Genomic DNA, 26,317 nt, shown 5'->3' on the forward strand with positions numbered 1-26,317 from the left:
CATCCGATATGGAGTAAAGTAACAGTGCAGAAGTTGGTGTATGCAGACCAGTGTGTCCTGGGCAGGGTCTGAAGGCTGTAACCATATAAGTAGTCTCTTGTTCCTTCGCCCATCATAGGCCCGCAAAGCTTCCGACACCCTCTGGAGCTCTCCACGCCACTGCACTGGACAGAGGTGTTTGAGACCCTCCTTTGTCCAGTCCCCTGAGAGACGGAAGGAGGTGCAGCAGATCCATCCAGGCTCTCCCTGGAGGAGACCCGCCGCGGCATGGCGTGGTCCAGTCAGCAGGCTGCAGATCCCAGGCGCTTGCTGCTCTCTGGCGGCCGGAGCCGGGAGTCCGGGGACCCGGGAATCGCACCTTCTACACTCGGCGCGCCCAAGGGCACCAGCAGTGACCGAGACGCTGGGGAAAGGGCGGGAGGGAGACTTAACTGAGTGGTAAGAGAGAGGAGGCGGGGTAGGGGCGCGGGAGGTGGAAGGGAGCGGACCTCGAGGGGAGAGGGCGGGCGCGAGCACCCGCGGCGCGGCGGGGGTGGCTTCCGCGGGGTCGGAGCACGAGCCAGCGCCACCGCCCTTTGGGACCCCGGAACGCCAGCTCGCCCAGAGCGCAGATTCCCTTCTTCCGGCAACTGTGGCGCCGGGTCCCTCGGTGCCAGTGGCCCCTCTTCATCCCCGACGCTGCCCTTCCTCCCCTCCATCCCGGCCCCGCGCCCAGTAGCTAGCTCCTCAGTGGTCGCCGCCCGCACCGCCCGGCCCCGAGCCGCCGCTTTGCCCGCTCGCCTGGGCACGCTGCGAGAGAGGCGCGCGTCGCCAGCTCCGGCTCTTCGGTCCCATCCGCGGCCGCCCGCTCCGCTCGCGGGCAGCAGTGCTCCACGTCACAGGAACTGAGGCAGGACCCCGACAGGACCAGCGCGCGGGTCTGGAGCCGGAGCCCCCAGCCCTACCAGTCACTCGTCCTGCGCCCAGCCCCGGTCCCCGACGGCTGCGCGTTGAGATGACTTTCCGCTATCTCCTGAACGTCAGTTTCGAGGGACCCTGCTCAGACAGCAGCGCCGGGAGCTCCAGCGCGGGCGGTGGCGGGGGTGGCGCGGGCGGCGCGGCCGCCTCCGAGGGCCGGGCGGTGGACGGCGTGCGGGTGACCGCAGGCGGTAGCAGCGGCGGCGGCGTGGTGGGCGCGGGCAACGGCGAGGACAACCGGAGCTCCGCTGGGGAGCCGGGGAGCACCGGCGCCGGCGGCGAGGTGAACGGCACGGCGGCCGTCGGGGGGCTGGTGGTGAGTGCGCAGGGCGTGGGCGTGGGCGTCTTCCTGGCCGCCTTCATCCTCACGGCCGTGGCGGGCAACCTGATGGTCATCCTCTCCGTGGCCTGCAACCGCCACCTGCAGACGGTCACAAACTATTTCATTGTGAACCTGGCCGTGGCCGACCTGCTGCTGAGCACCACGGTGCTCCCCTTCTCGGCCACCATGGAGGTTCTGGGCTTCTGGGCCTTCGGTCGGGCCTTCTGCGACGTGTGGGCCGCCGTGGATGTGCTGTGCTGCACGGCCTCCATCCTCAGCCTCTGCACAATCTCGGTGGACCGGTACGTGGGCGTACGCCACTCGCTCAAGTACCCAGCCATCATGACCGAGCGCAAGGCGGCCGCCATCCTGGCGCTGCTCTGGGCCGTAGCCCTCGTGGTGTCTGTGGGGCCGCTGCTGGGTTGGAAGGAGCCGGTGCCCCCTGACGAGCGCTTCTGCGGCATCACGGAGGAGGCGGGATATGCAGTTTTCTCCTCCCTGTGCTCTTTCTACCTGCCTATGGCCGTCATTGTGGTCATGTACTGCCGCGTGTATGTGGTAGCGCGAAGCACCACGCGCAGCCTGGAGGCGGGAGTCAAGCGCGAGCGGGGCAAGGCCTCAGAGGTGGTGCTGCGCATCCACTGTCGCGGCGCAAGCACTGGCTCAGACGGAGCCCACGGTGGGATGCGCAGCGCCAAGGGCCACACCTTCCGCAGCTCACTGTCGGTGCGTCTGCTCAAGTTCTCCCGTGAGAAGAAGGCGGCCAAGACGCTGGCCATCGTCGTGGGCGTCTTCGTGCTCTGCTGGTTCCCCTTTTTCTTTGTTCTGCCACTGGGTGAGTGACCCCTGTCCCACCAGCCCCTTCTCTTCCTCCCTGAGCCTGTGACCGTCCCTTCCTGGCACCCAGACTTGGATGGCCCTTCCCAGTGGAGGGTGACTCTCCACCTGAACATGGAAGGTTTACTGCCTGGTCTCTTAGACACGTGCGCATGCTGCTTTGTGGGACACAAATAGGCTCTTCATGCTTGCAGGATTTGTTTTATGAGCTTCTAACTTTTCTGGCCTTCCCCCTTCTTCACTGCCATTACAAGCCCTGGGCTTGTTTTACACTCCCCACTCCTCTAAATACAAAAGGTCAGTGGAAATCTGCGGGCATCTGCTCCCATAGTATGTGGCGAGCAGTGTATGTGCTTGTCTACATATCTCCCTCCCTCCACCACCAGGGCCTACATTCATTCATGGGCAGCAATCCCTGGCCAGTCTACGTGAACATCAGCAGACACCGGAAGCCACCTGCTTTCTCTGTTTGGAAGCTGGGCCCCCCTGGGAGGCCCTCCCCAGCTGGTATCTGTGAATGCTGTGGGCTCTCATTTCTGAAATCTCCTCTTGGGGGGGGGGTGGTCTGTGTGGGGGTGAGAAAGAAAGGGAAAGGGCATCTTATCAAATGGAAAGTTAATATTGTTCATCGTAGTTTCTTAAATTTACAGAGTCCTAGCACTTCTGGAGAATTTTGTTATTTCTTTCACAGGCTTTCCTGTAGTCCTGGGAGGTGGGCAGCTGTTCTCAGGACCTTCCTCCCATGCCTTGAGGCCCCTCCTGGAAGCCTTGGGGCTCGGTCAGCACAGGGAGAAGAAAGGGAACAGCATCTATGGGGTTACTTTTGCCCTGAGTCACTTCACCCACAGGTGCAACCAGCCAGCCCAAGCCAGGACCTCCCATGTACCTGTAATCACCCACATTGAACAGATGATAACATTTCGCCATATTTGCCTCAGATCACTTCCTCTCTCTCTTTTCAGATAAACAGAACAGCCACAACTAAGTTCCCTCCTCCTGTCCCTTCCTCATTTTCTTCCTCTCTCTGCAGAGGTAAATCTGGTGTTTATCACTCCCACACACATGTTTATACTCTTACTACAAACACCTGAATCTATAATAATAAATAGCATTGTTTTGTGTGTCCTTTGGACTTATATAAATTGCACCAGCTGTGCACATCCATCTTCAGTTTGCCCTTTTCACCCAATGTTTTGTTGTTGAGATTTATCCATTCTGGTTATTTTAGCAACAGCATAGTATCCTGTTTGAAAGTATGCCATGGTGTGTTGATGCAGTCTCCTGCTGAGTGTTCGGTTTTTCTAATTTTTCGCTGTTATAATCAACACTGCAAAAGGCTACTGTTTTTTGAGGTTGAGATCATGTCTCCCTCTTCCAAAAAGTCATCCCTAAATCTCCATGGCCTCTGCCCTTGCTGGCAGACACTGCTCTTCCTCAACCCCTCATCTCTGCTGCTCCCCACACCTCGCGTGGGAACCCTGGGGCTATCTTGCGTCTCCCTTCCTGCCGGTCTGCACTGTGCCCAGCCTCCCATGGCATCTCACCAAGTCTAGAACAAAGCCCAGGGCCACAATGGAGCTGAATTTAGTGGAATCTGGTAATAATGAGCAAGCAGGATAGAGGCCAAGCAGGGAAACAGAATATTCTGATCTGCCATGACGTGGCTTGGAGGGCAGGACAGCAGAGAGAACAGGAGGACAGAGCCTGTGGTACAAGCAGGAGTGGCCTGAGGGTTGTGCAGAAAGAAGGGGGGCCAGGAGCAAACCCCCCCCAGGAGCTCTGGGGCCAGGCCTGGGAGGAGGGGGGCATCTTTGGAGGAACAGGGAACATTTTGAGCAGCAACTTTTGGGGTTGAATGTGGAATCCAAGGAGCTGGCCTATTTTGGTAGGAGGTGCCAGTATGTGCTTGGGGGAAGAGGATGTTGGGAACTTAGATAAGGGGACCAAGGATGGATATGGTTGCAGAAGCAGGAGTGTGGGGTACAGTCTCCCAGAAAGAGGAAGGATGGACAAAGAGAAGAGATGGGCTGGGGAAGGAGCCTTGGGGTGTACCCACTTTGAAAGAACCCAGAAGGAGGCAGAGAAGGGGGCAGCCAGGAGAAGGTGGTACCGCCCTCCTTGCAGGCCCTGGTTCCCACACCAGGTGTGAGGAACAGCAAACGTGGGAGGATTGAGAAAAAGCACTGTGTGCCAGCCAGGGCCACAGGCCATGGAAATGAAGGTGCCCAGTAGGGCCACAACCTGGGGTTGTTGAGCAGACCCAGGGTGCCCTTCACCCACATCTCCACACACAAAGCCAAGTGGAAGCAGGAGCCCCAGCCACAGCAGTGATATGGCCAGTGAGCAGCCCCAATAGGCCAAAGGATATCAAAAGCTTTAGGAAGTGGGCCCAGGGTCCCAGTGGTACACGCACAGGGGGCCATGAACAGCCATCTATCACCTGAAATGTTTTAGTCAAGCCAGAGCTGCAGCAGAGGGAGATACAGACAAGGTATGCTGACCTGTGGGGCCATTGGGGCTCAAGTTGCTGGGCAGGAAAGAATGGCACACAAGCACAGGGCACCTAAAATCCTGAGGGTCTCAGAGAGGGACTAGGGGTCATCCCCCACACCTCCGTTTCCCTGTCTGTAACTCGATCTAGGCAGTGACTACATTGGTGAATATATATGTAAAGTCATCAGTCTATACTCTTAAAATGTACACACTTTATAAACTTGACTGTCAGTATCTTATGCCTTAATGAGAGAGAGAGAGGGAGAGAAGGCGGGAGGAGGCAGGAGGAGGTTGTGAGCCATCTGAGGAACTGGCATCCAGGCTGGAAAGCACACTTTGGCAGCCAGGTGTGGAGGGCAGATTCAGCGTTTGCGTCTCAGAGTGCTGGCCAAGTACCGAAGGACCCATCTCCACAGGCTCCCTGAGGTGGTGCAGGGTCCACAGACTCAAGGAGAGAGGCAGGGGGTGCGCTGCAGCAAGTTCTCGGGAATGGCATTACTGTTCCCTGGCCCAAAAACCTGAAGAAGAGGCTGGCATTACATCTCCTATCTGTGCCTTTGTGGCACCTGGCACACAGTAGATGCTTGGTCAGTGTGTATATAGGAGGAAGAAGTGGCAGAACCCATGGCCTTTTCACATCCTTCCGTGCCGAGGATCTGGTTGACAAAGCACAGCCCTCTATTATTATTATTATTATTCCTGTGGTAAGAACATAACATGAGATCTACCCTTTTAACAAATTTTTAAGCATGCAGTATTGTTAACTGTAGGCACAAGGTTGTACAGCAGATCTGTAGAATTTATTCATCTTGCTTAACTAAAACTTTATGCCTATTGATTAGCAACTCCCCATTTCCCCCTCCCCTCAGCCCCTGGCACCCACCATTCCACTCTTTCTTTGAATTTGACTATTTTAGCTACCTTCATGGAAGTGGAGTCATGCAGTCCTTCTGTGACTGGCTTATTTCACTTAGTATAACAGCCTCTGTGTAAGCAGAGACCTCCCTTACTCGCAATGCATTGGGTGTGACCCCCATTTATGTGACCTAAAAAAGTTTTTAAACATAACAGCTAACATTTATTGAGTGATTATTATGAACAAGCAGTGAGCTAGGGGTTTTATTTTCCATTTTTAAAAATCATGGATAGTTTCAAACACATAAGTAGACAGAACAGTGTGATGGCCCCAGCTTCAACTATATCAACCCAAGGCTGATCTTCGTTCATTTCAAACCCTGCCCACTTTCCACCACTGCTTATTATTTTGAAGAAAATCCCAGACACCATATCAGTTCATCTGTAAATTCTTCAATGTATATTTCTAGAAGAACTTTTAAAAAATAACCACAATCCATTGTAACACAAAAAATAGTTGTTTAATAGTACCAAATATCTTAGTGTTCAAATGTTGCTGATTGCCTCATAAAATTTTAGTTTATTTGTTTGAATCAGGGTCCAAAAAAAAGTACATACATTGCATGCACTTGATTTGTCTCCTCAGTTTCTTTGATTAATAAGATTCCCCTACCCCCACCTTTTCCCTTTCAGTTTGTTTGGTGAAGAAACCAGATTGTTTGTCCCCAAGGAGTTGCCCACAGTTTGGAGTTTGCATCCCTATTAGTGCCATTTAACGTGTCCCCTTGTTCCCTGTACTTCCTGTAAACTGGCTTGATCAGATTCAAGTTCAGTGTTTAAGACAAGATTTCTTTTCTTTTGTGATGTTAAGATTGATCAGGGGTTCAGATGCAGTCAGCCTGATTCATTCATTATAAAATGTTCCATCAGCTTTTCACCTGCTAGTTTTAGCAGCCATTGACCATGGCCTGGACCCATTATATCACTGGGACTGAAAGTGGTGATATCCAAATTCTGTCATTCCTTCTGCATTTGTAGACTAAAATTCTAAAAAGAATTCACCACTAGCTGTTTGGTCACTTGAAATAGAGTCCATACAGCAAAATCAGGAGAGCTGCTCAATGCTCTCCTTTATCAAAAGAAGAGTTGGGCTTCCCTGGCGGCGCAGTGGTTGAGAGTCCGCCTGCCGATGCAGGGGACATGGGTACAATCTTTCCAAAGGGGACCAATAGGTTTTTTAGTACCATGTTAAAAGTGATATTTAAATCTGTCACACATTATAGACATCACTATTTTGGGGTTGGCCAATGGGTGCCCTTGGCCCCTAGGGTCCTTGTTACTTCCTGCCTAGGTCAGAGATCAGAGGTCAAACTGAAGCCAGGGTTAAGGGTCAGTTGACAGACATGCTTTAAGCTTTAAATCTCACCAAATGCCTCAGCACCTGCTTACCTACCCCCAGGCTCAGTTCCAGGCTCACTTCTGCCCCAGATCCTGGCCATGAGGGCCCTGAGCATTGCCATAGGACGTGACCACTTCCTGTGTGGCTTGGTCCTCCCAGACCGCCAGAGCCCTTGAGCCTGCTCCTCATGGGAAAGTCTCTGAGTTCCTGATCCCACCTCTGACGCCACCTGAACCCTGCCCCATCCTGCTTCATGTGCTCTATGCCCACCAAAAAGGTCTCCTTGAATGCTAGAAGATTTGCCTGCCCTCCTTTGCAGATGGTGACCCAGCAGAACATTGGCCTGGGCCCCTGAGAGCCAGCATTGGGACGTAGTGGGCAATGCCCCAGCAATTCAGTGCTGGGACTCCTGGACAGAGTGACCACTGTCTGGGAACTTCTCTCCTCTGGCGAAAGCACTGATCTACTCCAACTTATGAGCCATTTGTCAGTGTGGCCTGAGAACTGAAAGGTTCATGTTCAGATCAGGGTCATGTTCAGCCGAGCACAAGGGCCATTTGGCAGGGACTTCAGCCTTGGGCACGCAGAGCTTGGGGTGTGACCACTCCAAGGCCACAGATCAGGGAATGAGTTAAGAAGTGACAACAAGAGTGGAAAAGAGGGGGAGAGAGGGAAGGTGGAGAGAGAGAAAGGGGAGAAGGGGAGGGAGAAGAGCTGAAGGGGAATTGATGGGGTCCAGTGTAGGACACTGAACAGGTCTGTGACTCATCTCCCTGCCTTGGGCCCCACCAGGCAACCTCTGTGGCTCTAGGAACTACCCCTCCCTGCCAATCCACACAGCTGCAGAAGGATGTCCAGGGCCAGACCAGTAGCTCTAGGCCAGCCCCACAGAGCTCAAGGATCCTGAGGTAAACACAGGGCACAGAAGGACTTCTGATCTATTCCTTGTCTATCTCAAGCCAGAGGACCCACCAGTTACCTCTCACCATGGAAGATTGGCAATGCAAGGAATTCAAGAGATTTAGCTTAGCACAGCTAGCCCCACAATATCCTCAACTCTGTGTCTTTATGATCCATCTGAGACCTGGACCCTATTCAGGTCACCTCTTCCTGACAGCCTTTTATGATTGTCTCTGCTTCAAAATGGCCTTATCTCTTACCATCTCTCCCTCCCCTTCTCTGTTCCAGCAGTCCTAACTTCTTGGTTGTCCTTGAACTTGTGTGGTACCCTGCTGCCTCAGGGCCTTTGCACATGCCCTCTCCTCTGTCTGGAATTCTCTTTCTTCAGGTAGATGCATGACTCACTCCCTCAGAGGGCCTTCAGGTCTCAGCTCAAGTGTGCCTTATGAGAGAGGCCGACCCTTTAAAATATTGCAAAGAGGTCCACTGCTTCCCAGCCTCTCTTGGGGAAGGTGCAATTGAGTTCTAGAGTCAGAAGCACTGAGTGAGCAGCTGAAAGAACTAGGAGAGAGAAAGGGAGTCTAGGACTGGGAATTCCATCTCTGCTAGCCCTGTTGGCAGAGAAAGACCTGAATATGGTATATGGTATTTTTAATCCCTCTATTCCTTTCTGGCTAGAGAAAATGGCTGCTTGTGGATAGAAAAGTCACTGGTGAGGGAGGAGGTGGGAAAGGGGAAAGGCTGGGGTACAGCCTAATAGTTCATGGTTGGCTGCAAGCTATGAACAAGACTGGCTGTGAATTATGACATTCTGCCAAGAACAAGTTCCCTTCTGATGATGTCAAAAGAGTGCTGTTAATCACACAGTCCCCCCTTGGCTTCAGCGCTGTCACTCCTCAGCAAGGCTTGGCCAGATTGGCCAGTTTCAGCCTTAACCACCATCTCAGCAGCATCTCCTGGGCCTGGACATTGCTCTTACTTAGGACAGGGGACTGGCCTGTGATAAGGCTGCAGACCTCTGCCGCCAATCTCAGCCTGCCTTAGTTTCCCCAACAGTGTACAGGCCAGGCTAGCCCAGCCAACATGCCAAAGAGTGGGGTAACCTGCTGACACAGGAGAGGCCCTGCCTCTTCTGACTAGTTGATGTTCAGCATCCCTGGACATTACGTTAGACTCCTGACAAAGGCACCCCAAAACAGGGAATAGGGGAAGGCAGGTGGGAGCAAGCTTGATGGATGCATGCAAGAAAAGGCCGAGGAGCAGAGAGAAGCAGGCAAGAGTTGTGTTTGCAGTCATCTCCTACCTACATCCTGACCACCTCTCCTCATACATAGGTCAATGTGTTCACTCCTGTGCTCCAGCCTGCCTGTTGAGTGGAGAGAAATGGGCATGAACATGCAAATTCATGCCCTGCCTTTCTCAGCAGTGGGCGGAAGAGTTGAAACAGTGACCAAGAGCTAATCCCTGGATTATAGGTTTAGGACCAATCAAGAGAGCTTGAAGACACATCCATGCAAAGAGTGTCCTGGGTCACGTCCCTGTACGTAGAGACTGAGACAGGAGTTCTTATGCGAGTGATGGATTGAGGGAAGCTTTCAGGAGGTACCTGGGAGGGAGGGAAGCAGGATAAGTCAGAAAAGAGCTAAACCTAGGATGTGGTCTCAAAGTCTGGCCTCAGCCTGATCCCTGGAACAAGAACGACAGCAGAGAATTGTGCCACCTCGAGACAAGGAGTCTGGCCTTTTCCATCCCCGCTCAGTCTATCACTGGCTGTGGGCTGCCACCTTGGTGGGAAAGTGTCATCTCCCAGTTGAAGCAGCTCCCATTGGTCAAGGGCAATTCTTCATTAGCAGCCAACTATAAGCCATTAGCAACCAACACTCACAGTAGCTGGGGACCAGGGGCACCTGGGTGGGGCACTAATAGCATCAACTTCAAACCTTAAAGGTGACTTTTGAGCAAAGACTTCAAGAAGGGGAAGGAGATGGCCAAGTGGCTTTCTGGGGCTCCTTCCAGGAGGCTGGGGTCTGTTTCCTGAGATGCAGCGAGCAGGCAACAGCCCAGCTTTTCTGAGTGCTCTGGATGGGCATGCGTGCACAGGAGCTGAATTCAATGTGGCAGTCCTCACAGGCCACCCTAAAGGCCATAGAGAAGGCCAATGAATGCCACTTGGTGGAGGCAGAATCAAGAAGTGCTCAAAGGCACACACACTCCAGAAACCACTCTCACCTCCGCAGACCCCGGGAGTGGAATTAATCACAGAACTGCTCCTGGAGAGGTGGTTCTATGCCCAAGTCTGAAGAACTGGAGAGACCTGCTATGGAGAAAGGAAGAGGGCCATCTTCCAGACCAGGCCAAATGTACGAAAGTCCAGAGGTAGGGATGGGCATGCTGCTTGTGGATCAGCTGCTAGAAGGTATTGAGTCTTTGTGGATCCTGACCCCAGGACCCCTGGAAGACCAGGGGAAGTTTTTTTTTCTATCTTTACATGATGTCAAGGAAAGACCAAGCACTTTAGGGCTAGACTGACGCAGATTCAAATCCTGATGCTGCCACTTGCCCTCCAGAGATAACTAGAATCTCTGCAAAGTGGGATGCTAATGCCATGAGAATTAAATGAGAAGTGCTACATACAGGGCCCAGCATGAAGCCTGGTAGGTACTGAACACTCAGAAAGCAAGCGTGAGCTCCCATTTCCTTCCTCGTCACTTTAGAGGCTACCTACATCTACGCAAACAGCACTTATTCACTCACTCAACAGATACTTTATGGCCCCTGCTCTGGATCAGGCAAGTGTGTTAGAGGCTGGGATGAAAAGAATAATTAATCCCATCCCTGTCCTCAAGAAACCTAGAGTCTAGGAGAGTAGATAGAGCAGTAACAAATTTTATTTGTTAAGATGCAGGCGTGCATAAAAGGGCACCTAACCCAGGCTTGGTGGGGGAGGACACCTGACCTGGGCTGGAGGGATGGGTGGACGGAAGCAGAAAGCACCGTGGGAGCAGTTAGAGCCATGCAGGAAGGCAGAAGGAGCCCAGCCTCTGTGGGAAGACATGCTTGTGGCTTCGTATGGCCAATTTGGGAGGGATGTAAGCTGAAGACAGCTTAGGATTCTAAAAAGACTTGAATGCAACGCAAGAAAATTTGGGTTTATTCCTCAGAGCCATTAGAAGCCACCAACGGTTTTCAGAGGAGAAAGGAGAGAAACCATTTTTTTTTACAATAAGTCTCCAGCAGCTGTGTGCAGAGTAGAGGAGACAAGGGACCACTGGGGGCTGTCACAGCCATGTAAACAAAATGAGATGCCAGAGTCAGCAAAGGCTTCAGGAATGAGGTGAAGGGAAGGACTCCACTAGAGAGAAAACTGAATGTACCAGACATGGTGACATATAGCGTAGAAAAGAGGGACTCATTCAGCAAACTCAGCAAGTGTTGAGCGCCTACTGTGTTCAGTGTGTTCATGAGGTCTTCTGGGCAATGGGAGTGCAGCATCAAGCAAAACAGACACTAGTCCTGCCCCATGGACTCTTACTGCAGGGAGAAAGGTGATAGACAAAATGAAGAATAACTCAAATAGTACAAGAGAAGGTGTTAAGGGCCACAGATAGAGCCAGCTGAGGGAGATGGGGAGTATGGGGTGGGGGACACTGCAATTTTTTTTTTATTGTAGTTGATTTATAATATCGTGTTGTTTTCAGTTGTACAGCAAAGTGATTCAGTTTTTTTTCAGATTATTTTCCTTTATAGATTATTATGAGATACTGAATACAGTCCCATATGCTATACAGTAAATTATTGTTGCTTATCTATTTTATGTATAGTAGTTTGTGTCTGTTAATCTCACACTCCTAATTTGTCCCTCCCTCCCTCCCTCTCCCCTTTGGTAACTGTAAGTTTGTTTTCTATGTCTGTGAGTCTGTTTCTGTTTTGTATATAGATTCATTTGTATTATTTTTTAGATTCCACATGTAAGTCATATAATACTGGTCTTTCTCTGACTTACTTCACTTAGTATGACAATCTCTAGGTCCATCCATGTTGCTGCAAGTGGCAATATTTCATTCTTTTTATGGCTGAGTAATATTCCATTGTTTATATATACCACATCATCTTAAACCAGTCATCTGTTGGTGGGCCCTTGGGTTGTTTCCAGGCACACTGCAATTTTAGATGAGAGGTCAGGGAGCCATGTGGATTTCTGGGGGAAGAAGATTCTGGGGAAAAGCAAATGCAAAGGCCCAAGGAGGGAGTGTGTCTGGCATGTCCAAGAAGCAAAAGGAGGGTAGTGTGGCTGGAACAGAGTAGGGGGGGGAGTAGGAGAGGATGTCAGGGGGTCAGGGGACCACATGTCGAGCTGTGAGGGGGAATGGCAGCCCTTAGAGGGTTTTGAGCTTGAGGAGTGACATGATCTAGTTCTATTGGGTTGGCCAAAAAGTTCCTTCGGTTTTAAAGTAAAAATAAAAGACACATCTTTATTTTCACCCAGAACTTTATTGAACAACATAGTCACTGTTTTGTTCCACTACCTTCTGAAATTTTTCAGACAACTTCATAATTCCATCTTTCCAAAACTTTTTATCTTTTTGAGCAAAGAACTGTTCCTTTTACAGTCTTCCAGGGAATTGAAATTTTTTCCATTAAGAGAATTTTGTAAAGACTGAAAAAAATGGAAATCCGAAGGTGCAATGTCTGGTGAATACGGTCAATAGATCAGAACTTACCACCCAAGCTGTAACAGTTTTTGCCTGGTCATCAAAGAAACATGCGGCCTTGCGTTATCCTGATGGAAGATTATGCATTTTCTGTTGACTAATTCCAGATGGTTTTTGTTGAGTGCTGCTTTCAGTTGGTCTAATTGTGAGCAGTACTTGTTGGAATTAATCATTTGCTTTTCCAGAAGGAGCTCGTAATAGAGGACTCCCTTCCAATCCCACCATATACACAACATCATCTTCTTTGGATGAAGACTGGCCTTTGGTGTGGTTGGTGGTGGTTCATTTCGCTTGCCCCACCATCTCTTCCATTGCACATTATTGTACAGTATCCACTTTTCATCGCCCGTCACAATTTCTTTTAAAAACAGAAACTTTTCATTACGTTTAAGTAGATAATCACATGTGGAAATACAGTCAAGAAGGTTTTTTCGCTTAACTTCTGTGGAACCCAAGCATCCAAGCAATTCACATAACCAAGCTGGTGCAAATGATTTTCAACACTTGATTTGGATATTTTGAGTATGTCAGCTATCTCCCACGTGGTATAATGTTGATGGTTCTCAATTAATGTCTCGATTTGATCCCTGTCAGCTTCAACTGGTCTACCCGACCATGGAGCATCGTCCAGCAAGAAATCTCCAGCAGGAAACTTCACAAACCACTTTTGACACGTTTGATCAGTCACAGCACCTTCTCCATACGCTGCACAAATCTTTTTTTTAACGTTTCAGTTGCATTTTTACCTTTCTTGAAATAATAAAGCATAATACGCTGTAAATGATGCTTTTTTTCTTCCATCTTCAATATTAAAATAGCTACATAAAAATTCACCAATTTTGATGTTTGTTTTTAAATGCACGCTGATATGACAGCTGTCACAATACAATCTAACAAAATTGTTTTGAATGAAGTTAAAGACAACTAAGCGCTACTCGAGCCATCTTATGGAAAAAACTGAACAAAACTTTTGCCCAACCCAATATTTTTAAAGGATCGTTCTAGCTGCCAAGTTGAGGGTAGATTTCAGGCTGCAAGGGTACATGCAAGAGACAGTTGGGAGGCTGCTGAATTACTCAAGGGGAGAGGGGATTGTGTCTCAGACAGGGTAGGAGGGCACAGGGAGGAGGGTAGTGGTTGAGTTTCAACCTCATCCCCTTCTGCTGTACACTCAATCACTCCATTCTCTCCACACTAGCCTTGTCATTGTTCTGCAAACATACCAGGGCCACCTCAGGCCCTTTGCACTTGCGGTTTCCTCTACCTGGAATGCTTTTCCCCAAAATGTCCACATGCCTCATTCAGCTCTTTACTCAAACGTCATATTCTCAGCAGTTTACCCAAAATTTATAGCACCACCCCCAGCCACATGCACACACATACATAAACACACACTAGGTATCTTCCTTCCCTGCTTTGTTTTTTATTAGCATGTTTTATTATCTGATACGTTTGCATTTTCCTTGTTTATCATATGTTTTGCTGGTCATGCCCTATGAAATATAAGCTTTATGAGGGCAGGATAAGTGTGAGATGCCAGTAGACATCCGAGTGGAAATGTCTGGGAGGCAGTGAGTCTTGGATCTATGAGTCTAGAATTTGGGAGAGCAAACTGAGCTGGAGATAGAACTGTGGGCATTACCAGCCAAAAGTCTGTGAGCCTGGCTGAAATTGCCAAGAGAATGCAAAGAGAAGAGATTACAAGACTCTTCTTATAAGGGCACTCCTACACATAGCAGTGGGGACATGAGGAAGGAGCAAAGGCAATTGACAAGGAATAGAAAATCCAAGAGAATGGCGCCCCAGAAGCCCCGGGTGAGATGAGAAGTGTCCAGGATGGATGAGAGCTGTATCTGCATGTGGGAGGGCTGGGGTGGAGTGGGGCAGTGGGGCAAAGCAGTGGAGTGAAAAGCAGGTGGGGAAGAGGAGATGGCATGTGTGGATAGAAAGCGTGGAGGGAATGAAGTCATAGCCAGAGAACCAGCAAAGAGGGTGCAGCTGTGACAGAGGCAAGCTCACAAGTGACTGATGGGTCGAGAGCTCTACAACACAAGTAGGGACGTGAACCTTGGGTGGGAGGAGAGACTCCTTTCTTACCAAGGAGGAAGACAGGTGAAGAAGGTTTGAGTGAGTGCCCAACTTCTTTGTCTTGTTTTCTCTGTGAAACAGGAAGTGAGATCAACTGCTTTGGAGAAGGGAAAGGGGCAGACTGCAGAGCCTGTGGAGAGGGGTAAAGGCTCAAAGGAGCTGGTGCAGGAATAGGTGGGGGCGGGGGAGTGGGCTGAGAATGGGTGGCAAGATTGCTTGAAGCCAGGACACAGAGCTAAGGTTGGAGACCCTAAGCGTGTTCAGAGTGTGGGTGAATCTCTCCAGAGTTAGGCTCTGGCTGGATAAATACAACCCAAATCCAGAAAGACATGCACATGGAAGGACTGAGGAAAGAATGGCTGGGGTGCAAGTGAGGAGAAGTCTCAGCTAAGCAGAGATGATAGGAGAAATCCAAGGGGCTGGCAGGTCAAAGTTCAGATGAGAAAAAGAGAGAGGACAGAAAACTGCAGTCAGCAGTGGAATATAGATTTAAGTGAAGAAATGAACTGCTCAGCCTTATGTTTTAAAAGGACACACACACACCCAGCTACTATGTGGAGAACAGGGTACTATGGGGGGCACAGGGGCAGGAATAGAGAGCCCACTTGGAAGGGCACTGTAGGTAGATGATGATTGTAGCTGGGACCAGGGTGGTAACGGGGGATGGTGCAAAGTGGGGGATTCAGGACTAACAGGAGTTGGTGATGGATGGGGTGCAGAGTGTGCCAGAAAGAGAGGGGTCAGAATGTGTGGAGCACCTACGATGTGCCAAGGATGGTGTGGGGAGCTCTCCATTTAAGGATCAGATAGATGGGAAACTGGTAGTTACCCGCAGTGTTCTTGGCATTGAGAAGTGAATAGATGTGCTAGGGGAGGGGGGAATACAACTAACTCTGCTGGGTCGGGAGGGGATGGTGTGACGAAAGCTCCCAGGAGGAGGTGCCACTGGAGCCAGCACTACCAGGTGGAGGAACGAGGAAGGGCAGTCCAGGATGATCCTGTGCAAAAGCACAGAGACAAGACTGGGGAGCCCGCTGTGGCCAGAGGGCAGTGAACAGTCAGTGTGGCAACTTAGCTGATGCACACAAAGACAGAAGAGAAGCGGGAATTGCAAGAGAAAGGAGAACAAGGGGGTGGTGCTGGGCACCTGGATGGCGGGAGGCCGAGAGAGGAGGGTCCCATGAGCACCTGTTTCCAGTGACAACTGTCAAGATGAGTTAGCACAGCTGTGCTTTATGCCTGCAAGAACGGCTGTGGACAATGTGGGGAGTAGGAGAGGGAGCCAGCTCAGGACAGAGAAGGGGAGTGCCAGGTACTGGGAGACAGAGGCCTTGCCTCAGAGCCCCCATGTACCCATTGAAGTTTTCCTGTAGCTGGGCTTCTGGGGCTGGCAGAGGCTTGTGCTGGACAGCTGGAGAGGACTGTGAAGGCAAGAGAGGTGAAACCAAGTGGTCGACCTAAGAGGCCATAAGTCAGAGTAGCTGGAGGAGGAGAAAGTTGGGAGTGGCTGAGAAGGCGCTTGTCCACTGATGCCCTGACAGCAGGGCAGTGCTGCAGGGATAATGCCATTGAGCACCCTCGGGAGTCTCAGGACAGTTACCCACCTCGTCCATGGCAAAGGGGAGGGAAGTGCCCACAAGCCTCTCTCCCCCGACCCAGAGATCCTTGAAAGAGGCTGTGGGCAGAAGAGAGAACGCTGGGGCAGGCAGGAAGCAAAGAGTGAGGCAGGGTGCAAGGAGGCATAGGGGGTAGACTGCAGCACTCTGGGCAGAAGTAGGTGTGAGGCTCAGGACTGCCATATGTGAAAGGAACAGAGTAAAAATCTCTTAGGAGCTCCTGCCTGTGAAAGCTGGAGCCCAAGGCACAGACGTCTGCATTTTCCAGGCAAGATGTCTGTGCACAGAGGGCAGACAGCAATGAAACAAAATTGTGGCAGCTGCTGTCAGTGCCCCACCCATCCCCCCTGAACATGGGTCACTTTCCGCCCCAGCAGCTGCCTCCATATCTTCGCCTGCAGCATTCTCTGACCAGCAAAATCCTCACTGTCCACCCACACAGCAAGCAGGAAGTATGGAAAATTAACACCCTGAGGGAGCAACCCAAACACTGGCTTATGATAATGGGAGTATAGATACCCCACCTCCCTCTCCTTACTGATCCTGTTCTCCAGTCCCCCAGAGCTCCCAGTGAGAGTGACTAACTTGTTAACTCTCCTTTTATTGGCTTCCTTCTCTTCCCTCTTTTTATCACACTTCACTACTGGTGTTTCATTTACCTTCCAAATTAACAACTTGCATTTGAATCCTTGTCTCAGGTCTGCTTCTGGGAGACCCCAAAGTAAGACAGAACCCTCAGCAGGACACAGTAGGAAAAACCTGGGGCTGAAAGGCTGAGTTTGTATCCCAGCTCCTTTGTGTGTAAGGGATTCCCAGCTGGCAGCAGGCTTCTGCATAGGTTGGTTGAGCATGAATTAGAATTTTAATGCTTAAAACAAGGCCCAGGCCACACTACTATATGCCATGTTGCCCACCAATCCGAATCAAAACCACACCAATAACAAAGCCCTTTGGCTGGCTTTTGGCTTACTGCTTAAAGCATAGTCCCCTGATTTGTCATCCTGGGCTAAATATAAAAGAATTCTAGCCTGAGTCAGAAAGTTATTTTCAGCACTCTGTCTTATTTTGCAGCCATTAAGGGATGCTGTTCAGAAGGCTGCCTTCCTGGAGGCTAAGGTCAACACTGGTGGCCCCCACATTCCAGGGACAACTGCCCAATTCTTCTCCCAAGGGAAATTATCTCCTTACATTCTGATTGATGCCCCAGCCTCCCCCAAACCCACCAGGTCTCGGCTACTGTTTCTGGCCACTCTCCAGAGCTGGGAACGGGGTCCCTTCCCAGGGCTGAGGTCTCCTCTCTCAAAAGCCACAGAAGTAGGGAAAGGGGCAGTGAACAGACTCCAGTGTTTACTACAAAACTGCGAAGTCTTGTGCCCTGAAATTTATGAATTGTCACAAAATCCCTTTAGAGAAATTGTTGTATGTATCTCACAGAAAAGAAGAGTGAGACTTAGATGGCCAAATAACTTGCTCAAGGCTGTGTGACCAGGGTTTGAAAATGCTGTGCCACGCAATACTGCCTGACACTCCTCTTCCTCCACAGTGTCTCTTAGCATCAGGAATCCCACTGAGTGGGAGGTGGGTGATATGCAAGGGTCCCCAGGTCAAAGAGGGGGGCATGGTGCCTCTGCTCCCTCAGTAGGGGACACTGCTCTTATTTCTTTGAGGGCAAGGAGAAAAGAAAGCAGGTCTTGCTTTGTCAAGGACCATGATTTGTCAAGGAACACTACCCCTGGTCTGCTCAGCCTGGCAGACACCTGAAGCTTTTGCCTGGGATGGGACGCTCCTGCCGCCTACCCCCAACCCCTGCTGATGTTGAGGATAGTGAGGGTGACAAAGTGGCCTCTGCTTCCTGGGTGATGTCTTTGCATTTTGTTAGGTGCCTTTGGAGACATGACTCCTTGAGGTCTATGGTGGGGAAGACAGGGGAAAGGTATGCAGGGAGGAGGGTCTTCCTGGCACAGCTCAGACCCCAGTGTCCCCACCTCCTCCTGCCTGGCACTCTGCTCCCTTTCCAAGCTATCCCAGAAGCCTTCCTGACCACTTCCCACTTCCACTGGGACAGCCCCACTATCCTGCATTCTGACAGCTCATGGGCATTGTGTTTATTGAGGCATAATTCTAGGTTCTATCTCTTGTCTGCTCAAAAATATCCATGGCTCCTAACTACCCACAAAATAAAAGCCAAACTTCCCAGCATTTAAGGCCCTTCACCATTTGTCTCAAATGAAGTTTTCTGAGCATATCCTACAGGACATTCCCATGCCCCAAACTTGTTATCCTCTTGCCCACCTGTCCCTTCCACTCCTGATACCCTCTGCCCTTCCTCATCCTGCCTGGCTCCTGTCCATCCTGAGACCCTGGAAGCCTCCCACCCCAATATACTGAGCACCACCATCATCCCACCTGCATGCCCATGATATGTGACCCACATTGCTACCGGGAGAGCAAGGCCTCAGGTGTTTGATGACAGCCCAGCACAGTGCCTGGCTCAGGGAAAACCTTGGTCAACATTTAATTCAGGAGTTCTTACCCTTTTTATGCTAGGGACTACTTGGGCATCTGGCAAAGTGTATGGAGCCTTTCTCAGAGTTACTCTTTCAAATGCAAAAAATAAAATCCAAAGGATTGCAGATGAAATCGACTTCATTTAATTGAAATCTGTGATTTAGTCTCCAATGTGTTTCCATGTGAAGGCTTTAAATAACAAGATCTAGTGGCGTGTTCTAGTGACTGACACTTCCAAATAGTGAGAAGCATAGACAATATTCCAAAATATCTGTAGCAACTGCTAATATTAGGGGGTAAACTGCCAATATTGCACCAGTTTTGAGCTACAAAACAGTGATTTCATATTGTTTTGTCTAATTCTACTCAGGTTTGTTGCTTACACTCGCTGGAAATGCTCAATTTCAGGTAAACGTGAGTAAAGTTGAAGATGACTATTTTTTTCTCATTCAAGTTCATGGACACCCTCGAATTATATCAGGGACTCATTGAGGAGAGATATCTTGAGAGCCACTGGTTGATGAATGGCCAGGGCCCCTGAAAGGGGTGGGGGGAGGGGGAGTAGTGCAGAGAGGGTGGCCCCTTTGCACCAGGCGCTGCCTGCGACTCCCTCTCCCTGAGCATCTAACCAGCCTGGGTCTCTGCTTCCCACAGGCTCCCTGTTCCCACAGCTGAAGCCCTCAGAGGGCGTCTTCAAGGTTATCTTCTGGCTGGGCTACTTCAACAGTTGCGTGAACCCGCTCATCTACCCTTGCTCCAGCCGGGAGTTCAAGCGGGCCTTCCTCCGCCTCCTGCGCTGCCAATGCCATCGTAGTCGCCAGCACCACCGCCCCCTCTGGAGCATCTACGGTCACCACTGGCAAGCCTCGAATGGCGGCCCGCGCCCTGACTACGCTCCTGGCCCAGGCGCCGCACCCTCCGGGGCCCTGCTGGCCCTCACCGCGCCCTCAGCCCCAGGCTCCCCAGGCACACGCAAGGCGCAGGCTCCGGTCGTCGGCCGTCGAAAGCCGCCCTGCGCCTTTCGCAAGTGGAGGCTTCTCGGGCCGTTCAGGAAACCCACCACCCCGCTGCATGCCAAGGTCTCCAGCCTGTCGCAAAAGAAGCACGCCAGAGAGTCTGCGTGCGCCCTGCACTTGGAGGTGGAAGCTGTGTGCTTAGGCGTCCGCAGTGAGGCAGCTGAGGGCACCACCTGCCAGGCCTACGAATTGGCAAACTCTAGCCTTCTCCGGGAGACTGATATTTAAGGACCCCTGAGTTAGGCCGAGGAGTGTGCTGGGGGTGGGAGAAGGGTGTGGAGATGGAGGCTGGCTTTGTTCAAGAGGTCGGTGAGAATCAAGGACCCAGAAATCGATCAGGGCGACTGCTCTCCAGAATCCCTGAGGAACTGAGGTGTGGGTGAAGCCCTTGAAGGGCAGAAAGTTATGGGCTCCCCCTCCTGGACACAGATGCCCCCAGCTCCTCCTTTCAAGGGAGAGGCTGAGGGCTCCTTGGGGCCATTTGTTTCCAATCCCTGTTTGAGAAACACTGCCCCATCCATGCCTTGAACCCTGGGTAGATGGCCCCAAGTATGGCCAGGCAGCCCTGTCCTTCCTCTTGGGGAGGAAAGGGCACACAGGCCCTGCCTGGCTGCCCCCAATGCCTCCCCTCCGGAAAAAGTCAGTGGGGCCAAAGCTTCTCAATGGACACAATTTATCCTTACTGCAGACTGGAGGAATCCAGTGGCCTGCCATTGCCACCCACAAGCTTTGGTGGCAGATTGGATGACTGTCCTACAAGCCTGTTGTATTAACCTGTGGGCCCACTTTGCCCTACTGAGGCTCCGCCCTGCCCCTCACTTTGTCTCCCCAAAGGCCTTACTGTTTACACTGTATATAGCTCCTTGTGCCTGTGCCCATCACTTCTTGCTGGGCTCTGGAACCATCAAATGGGGAGAACTTTGTCATTTTTAGACATATTTATTGGTCAGAGTACTTCTATTTTGTCCAAACTGTGCAAACTATTCACCTTCAGCTTACAACCCATAAAGAACTACTTTTTGTTTTTCTAAAATCCTTCAAGTACTAAAGGCCCACAAGAGGGTAAATTGGGTCTGTGTTCACCTTTCTAGTTTCAACCTGTCTCTTTAACTGATGGCTGCTGTCCTTTGGGACTTTAGCATAACCAAAAGATTCGGGCATTTTGTTGGCTTTTAAAACTCACATGATTAGTCTTGGGAACAAACAGTAATTATAAGCACAAAGTTTCGCTTTTTCAGTCTCACCAGATATATCTGTGATGCTCTGAGGGCCTCAGTCTGGAAGGTGGCCATCAGTTAAATGGGTGAAACATTACTTTACATGAAAAAATGTACAAGCCCAAGTAGACAGGTATACATGGTGAGAGAACACCTACCTAGGAACCATGCTTATTGGCTTTGAGTAAAATGTCCAACACTTGTCATGTTCCCAAGAGACTACAGGTAGTTCAGTCTTCAGCTAGATAATATCAACCACATACATCCAACCAGCATGGGAATGATGACTGTAGCCCAATGGACCCTTGGAAGGAGAGCTGGTTAGATAATAATCTGGGCTGTCTGGAGTGGTGGTGTTCTGAAACTGGAAGAACCAACTGCTGGGGCCAACATGAACCAGTATTTTGAGCCAAAAGCTTCCATCCTGTAGTAGGGAGGTAGTCTGTTTAAAAGGTCACCACAATTTCAGACCCCTCATCCCAATATTACAAGGTAAAAAGACAGCCAGTATCTGGGCTTGAGAGCAGAAATTTCACACTGTGGGTCTACAGCAGGTACTGGACTTTCAGGCCTGGTAACCCCCACAAGGCACAGGAGGGGCAGTTAAAAGCAGGTACTGGGAGCATGTTGCACACCCCAAAGAGGGCCCTATCTTGCAGCACACTGGCTGCCCTAAAGCTGGGGACACTGGGCACAGCCCCCACAGTCTTCTCACAGAGGTGGGGGCCAATCCGTCAAAGCAAAGTTCAGCAAGGAGGCAGACCCTAGTGTCAGAGGATTGAACTCTGGGCTCCCCAGCAGGGGTTCAACAGCAGGGGAGGGTCTCTAAGAGGGTTCCCACATGCCAGGGCAGCTGAGCCCACAGGAGGTCGACAGTGAGGACAAGGGAGAAATGTAGGGAGGGAGCCTTCGTCAGAAGGATTTTAGGGGGCCTCTCTATCCTGGATAACAGTGGGTGTAGAGGCAGGTGGGGTCAGCATCTTGCCCAGTACTTTCTCTAGGCTTGATGATCAATCAGCAAAACATATCTGACCTTTAAGCCTCAGCTCATGTCTCCTGCACACGGGACTCTCTGCACACAGCTGCCTCCTCCTGTGCCCTCCACACCAGGGAAGGAGCCTTCCAGGAGAGGGGGATGGGGCTACAGAGCCCCAGAGAGGCTGTGCCACAGCAGAGGCATCCAGCATCCCAGTTCTAATCATCAGTAAAGCACTGAGCTGCTGACCTTGTTCTCAGGACATGGCAAAGAGTCCTGGAGTGGCCAAGAGGAATGGAGGGAATAGCAACAGCCCTTCTAGAGGAGGTAGCCTCTTGCAAGTGATTCTGGGACATCTGGGAGAAGGTCCTCAGGTACCCCAGCCCAGCCCATACAACTGATTAAAGAGACTGTCCCTGAGGTGCATATAAAAAATGGGGCCCTAGACTGCGGGAGGCCCCTGTGAAATGTCAAGGTGACTGGGGGAGCGGGGAAGACTCTCAGTACCCATCAAAATGGGACTAGGAGTTCCTTTACACAATCCTCAAGGGAGTGAGTGAAGCCTGAAGGATTCTGTGAGTGGGAAGGAGGATGGCCTTGTGAAATGTGACAGAAACAGAAGCAAGCCTCCAAGGGCACTGGTATTTGCCCAATTTCCCCCCACCACACACACACACACACACACACACACACACACACACACACACACACACACACTCTCTCTCTCTCTCTCTCTCCCCCGCCGCCCCCCTTCCTGTGCAGGTGCCTCTCTATGCCCTTAAGTGTCCCTCAGGGTTTTTTTTTTTTCTTATCTCAACTTGCTACCCAATCTCATTCACTCCAAATCATCTAAATGACCACTTGTACATAAATGGATCACAAGGGTCTACTCTAGCTCTAAATGTGTGCACCCTCCCCTGGATGACCCCAGACACCCCAAATACAAGCCCACCGGCCTCATGCAAAGCCATGTCCTCTACTCCATGCAGGCATGACAAGGCCACTGATGCTGAAGCTTCAGGCTCCCAGAGGCCCTGAGCCTGCCCGCCCTCTCCACTTGCCATTATCTTCCCAAGACCTTCTTCCCAGACCCCCTGTTCAGAATTAAGCCCTGAGTAGCCCTCAGCCTCTCCAGTAGCTCACACCAAGCTCATCCTGGCTTAGAGTCCACTGATAGAATCCATGACTTCATCCACTATGAGGAAGTGGACTGTCTGACCCTGGGCTGCTCAAGACTAGGTATAAGTGTTCATTAAATCCTAGATTGAAGGAGTTGTCCCATTACCCTTGCCTGGGACACTGCCCCAGTGCCAACCTGATAGCTGGCTGACATCACCATCTTTGCAAGACCCTCCCCTCAGCTGGTTCCACCAGTCCTCAAGGGGCTAGAGCCTGTATTCTTCCCCAGCCAGAGAGCCAGCTACACCCTGGACTTCTGCAGAAAGAAGTCCTCCTGCTCCAGGGGCCCTGCAGCCCACCCACCCCTCCCACCTGGAGCCCCACTCTCCCCTGCAGGCCCCTCACCACCATTACCACCACTACCACCACTACAAGATAGTCCCTTAGTCCCTCCTGCTCCAGGCACTGACAGGTCCTGGGGAAAGGTCTGGGACCTTGGTGACCTCTCAGATCCCTGACTCCTCAGTGCCCTCCTGACCCTGTTTCTATTCCCATCCTGTCATACCCCCAGGAGGTTACATGTTCACTGTCCACTTGGAAAAGAATTTCCTTTTTTTTCTTCTTCTTGTGGTTCAGCGAAGCACAAAACCAGATGCTTGTAAAGGCTAAATCCGTCCCATAGCCTCTCAGCTCAGAATAGCTCTCTGGGGAGCCCAGTGGACCCAGGTGGTGCTGGGGGTGGTACCTTTGGGAAGTGGGGCTGCACTCAGCTCTCCTGCAGGTCTGGGCTGGCGTTTCTTCCCTTCCCCCATCCACCCCTTGGTGGAAGCAGGGAAACAAAGGGAGTGCTGAACAAGCCCCTGGCCTACATTCTCAAATTGCTCTTTGTCTGGAGAAGAATGAAGCAGGAATTCCAGGGTGAATTTGGAACCAAGAAGAAATCCAGGAACTGGGGCCACAACAGGCTGAGCTTTTAGAGCCAGGAGCAGGAGGGAAGGATGCGTTGGAGGAGTACCTCACCCATGACATTTGTGGACGTTCCTTCCAGGAGTTCGCCATTCATGTGACTCCATCATGCTGTTTGCATCCACCTTTTTCTGTCCTGCCAGAAACCATAGGAGTCTCAGCTCTCATTCCTGAGACCAGCCACAAAGATCACGGTTCACTAGCCAGCCTATGGATTGACTAATTTGAGGTCAGGTCTGAACAGCTGAGCAGGCAGATGGGAATGAGATGGAGCATGTGATACAAAACACAGCTGTCTGTGTACAGGTGTCTGTGGGCAAAGTAATTCTCCTAGACGGGGGAGAGGTGGAGCACATAATGAAGGACATCTCTAGCACACTGGATCAGTTAAGCTGCAAGTAATAAGGAAGCTGCTTAAACACTGGTCATTATTTTTCTCACCTGACAATTTATGAAGTAGGTAGTTTCTGGCAGTGTAAGTCACACACACCAGCTCTTTCTGTCTTCGCTTCATAAGTCTTCGGTGTGTTGGTTTTTATCCTCCTTGTTGCTTCACCATGACCAATGGCACCATAACTCACATTCATATTCAAGGGGGAGAAAAACGGAGAAGGGTCTGGGCTATGGAATCTGCCTCCTTTTATCAAGATAATAAAGTTTGCCCCAAACCACCCTTCCCCAGCACACCTCCACTTAGGTCTTAAGGGCCAGAAGTGGGTGCCATGCCCACCCTGCAAGCGAGACTGGTAAAATAAAAAACAAGATGGAGTGATTGGTTTAGACCAGAGGTCTGCAAAGTGGGCCAAATTTAGCCCACCACCTGACTTTGTACAGCCTATGAACTAAGAATAGGTTTATACATTTTTAAATGGTTGGAGAAAAAAAAGTCAGGAGAATATTTCATGACAGGTGTATTGTATGAAAGTTATCTCTTGGCCCACAAAGCCTAAATTTAAAAAAAAAAAATTTGTCGAAAAGTTTGTCGACCCTGCTTTAGGGCAACGTGGATCATTACCTCCCGTTAGAAACACTGCTGTTCTGAACAAAATCACGATTCTGGCAGCAGAAGGAAGCAATGGATATCAGGCAGGCAGCTTTCAGTGTCTGTCACATAGGCGAGTCACCACACTGCAAGCCTGTGACAGTTATCTAATCTGAAACAGCATAAGCTAACAGTTCCCCCTCTCACCACAAACATAACACAAGGGGTTTTTTTTGGAAGCCCTCTACCTCAAGGACATTTTCCCTAACTGACCAAATGTGTGGGATTTTGAAAGAGACTAGTAAAAAGTAAAAGGGAATACAACGAAATATCTGGCTGGCTGTGCCCCAAAAGGCTCAATGAGGTATTATTTGCTCAATGAACTTGCCCCCAGCCAAGGGGCAGGTCCTCAGTATTACAGGTCCAGAAAATGGGTCTGGTCGGTGTTCCACAGAGTTCCACAGTCTCATAAAAGCTGACACAGATGGTCTAACTCACTAGGACATGAAGACCATAAGCCCAAAGCCAATGTGCTCATTTTTAATGGGAACTATAATTTAACTATCACACAAGCCAATGTCCTCATGATGATAAATGAACCTGATGGGAAGCCAAACTGTGGTCTGAAAGCCATTAGTGAGTTCAGAGACCAAGCCAGGAAGTTAAAGGGAAGAGTCACTTATTTAGTGCACCAGGCATGGAGATCGGTCCCCAGGCCAGGGTTCCATCTCCCAGTGCGCTGTGCCTCTGTTTCCATCATATATCCCTCTCCATCCTCCCATCTCATGCTTCAATCCCAGCCTTTTGTCTTACTCTGTACCTTTAAGTTTGCTTTACTTGTCTCTAATCTCATTTATCATGGGTCCAATTTCAGAGTGGAACCCTCAGAAGCCGGTCTTGAGAGCTTTTATGTCCAAGCTCTTAGGGAATAGTCACCCTAGTAGACAAGCCTACAAGTGCCAAATGCCTGGGCCTCTTACAGATTAGGCATTTGGTATTCCTCCAACCCCATGTGGGAAATGCACCTGCTCTGATGGGCCCAGGTGCCCTCTGATGCCTCTCAACCAGTAACAAATGGCCAGGTGACGATCAATAAACAACGCATGCATTTTATAATATTTACTGACCACCTACTATGTGCCCAGTCAATGGGGATACATCCATTAAAAAAAAAATGTCAGTCTCCACGGAGTTCTCATTTCAGGAGAGACAGGAGTGATAGGTAATAACAACAAAACATATAGTAAATGGTGATAAGCAAAAGAAATATAACAGGGAAAGGGAACAGGAAGTGTTGAGGCTACAGGATGCTGCACTTTCAGTTTGAGTACCCAGGGAAGGTCTCAGGTAGAAG

The 26,317-nt window shown here is 50.5% G+C and overlaps 1 protein-coding gene across 1 annotated transcript; it reads left to right on the forward strand.

The window, feature by feature from the left end:
• Positions 1 to 994: 994 nt before the first annotated feature.
• Positions 995 to 19,931, forward strand: ADRA1D (adrenoceptor alpha 1D). The gene is made up of 2 exons (XM_024743168.1): positions 995 to 2,114; positions 19,342 to 19,931. The coding sequence occupies exons 1-2, from the start codon at positions 995 to 997 to the stop codon at positions 19,929 to 19,931; spliced, it is 1,710 nt and encodes a 569-aa protein (XP_024598936.1).
• Positions 19,932 to 26,317: the final 6,386 nt, after the last annotated feature.

Source organism: Neophocaena asiaeorientalis, unplaced genomic scaffold (genome assembly GCF_003031525.2).
Source record: "Neophocaena asiaeorientalis asiaeorientalis breed wild unplaced genomic scaffold, Neophocaena_asiaeorientalis_V1.1 scaffold82, whole genome shotgun sequence".
NCBI classification, from domain to species: Eukaryota; Metazoa; Chordata; class Mammalia; order Artiodactyla; family Phocoenidae; genus Neophocaena; species Neophocaena asiaeorientalis.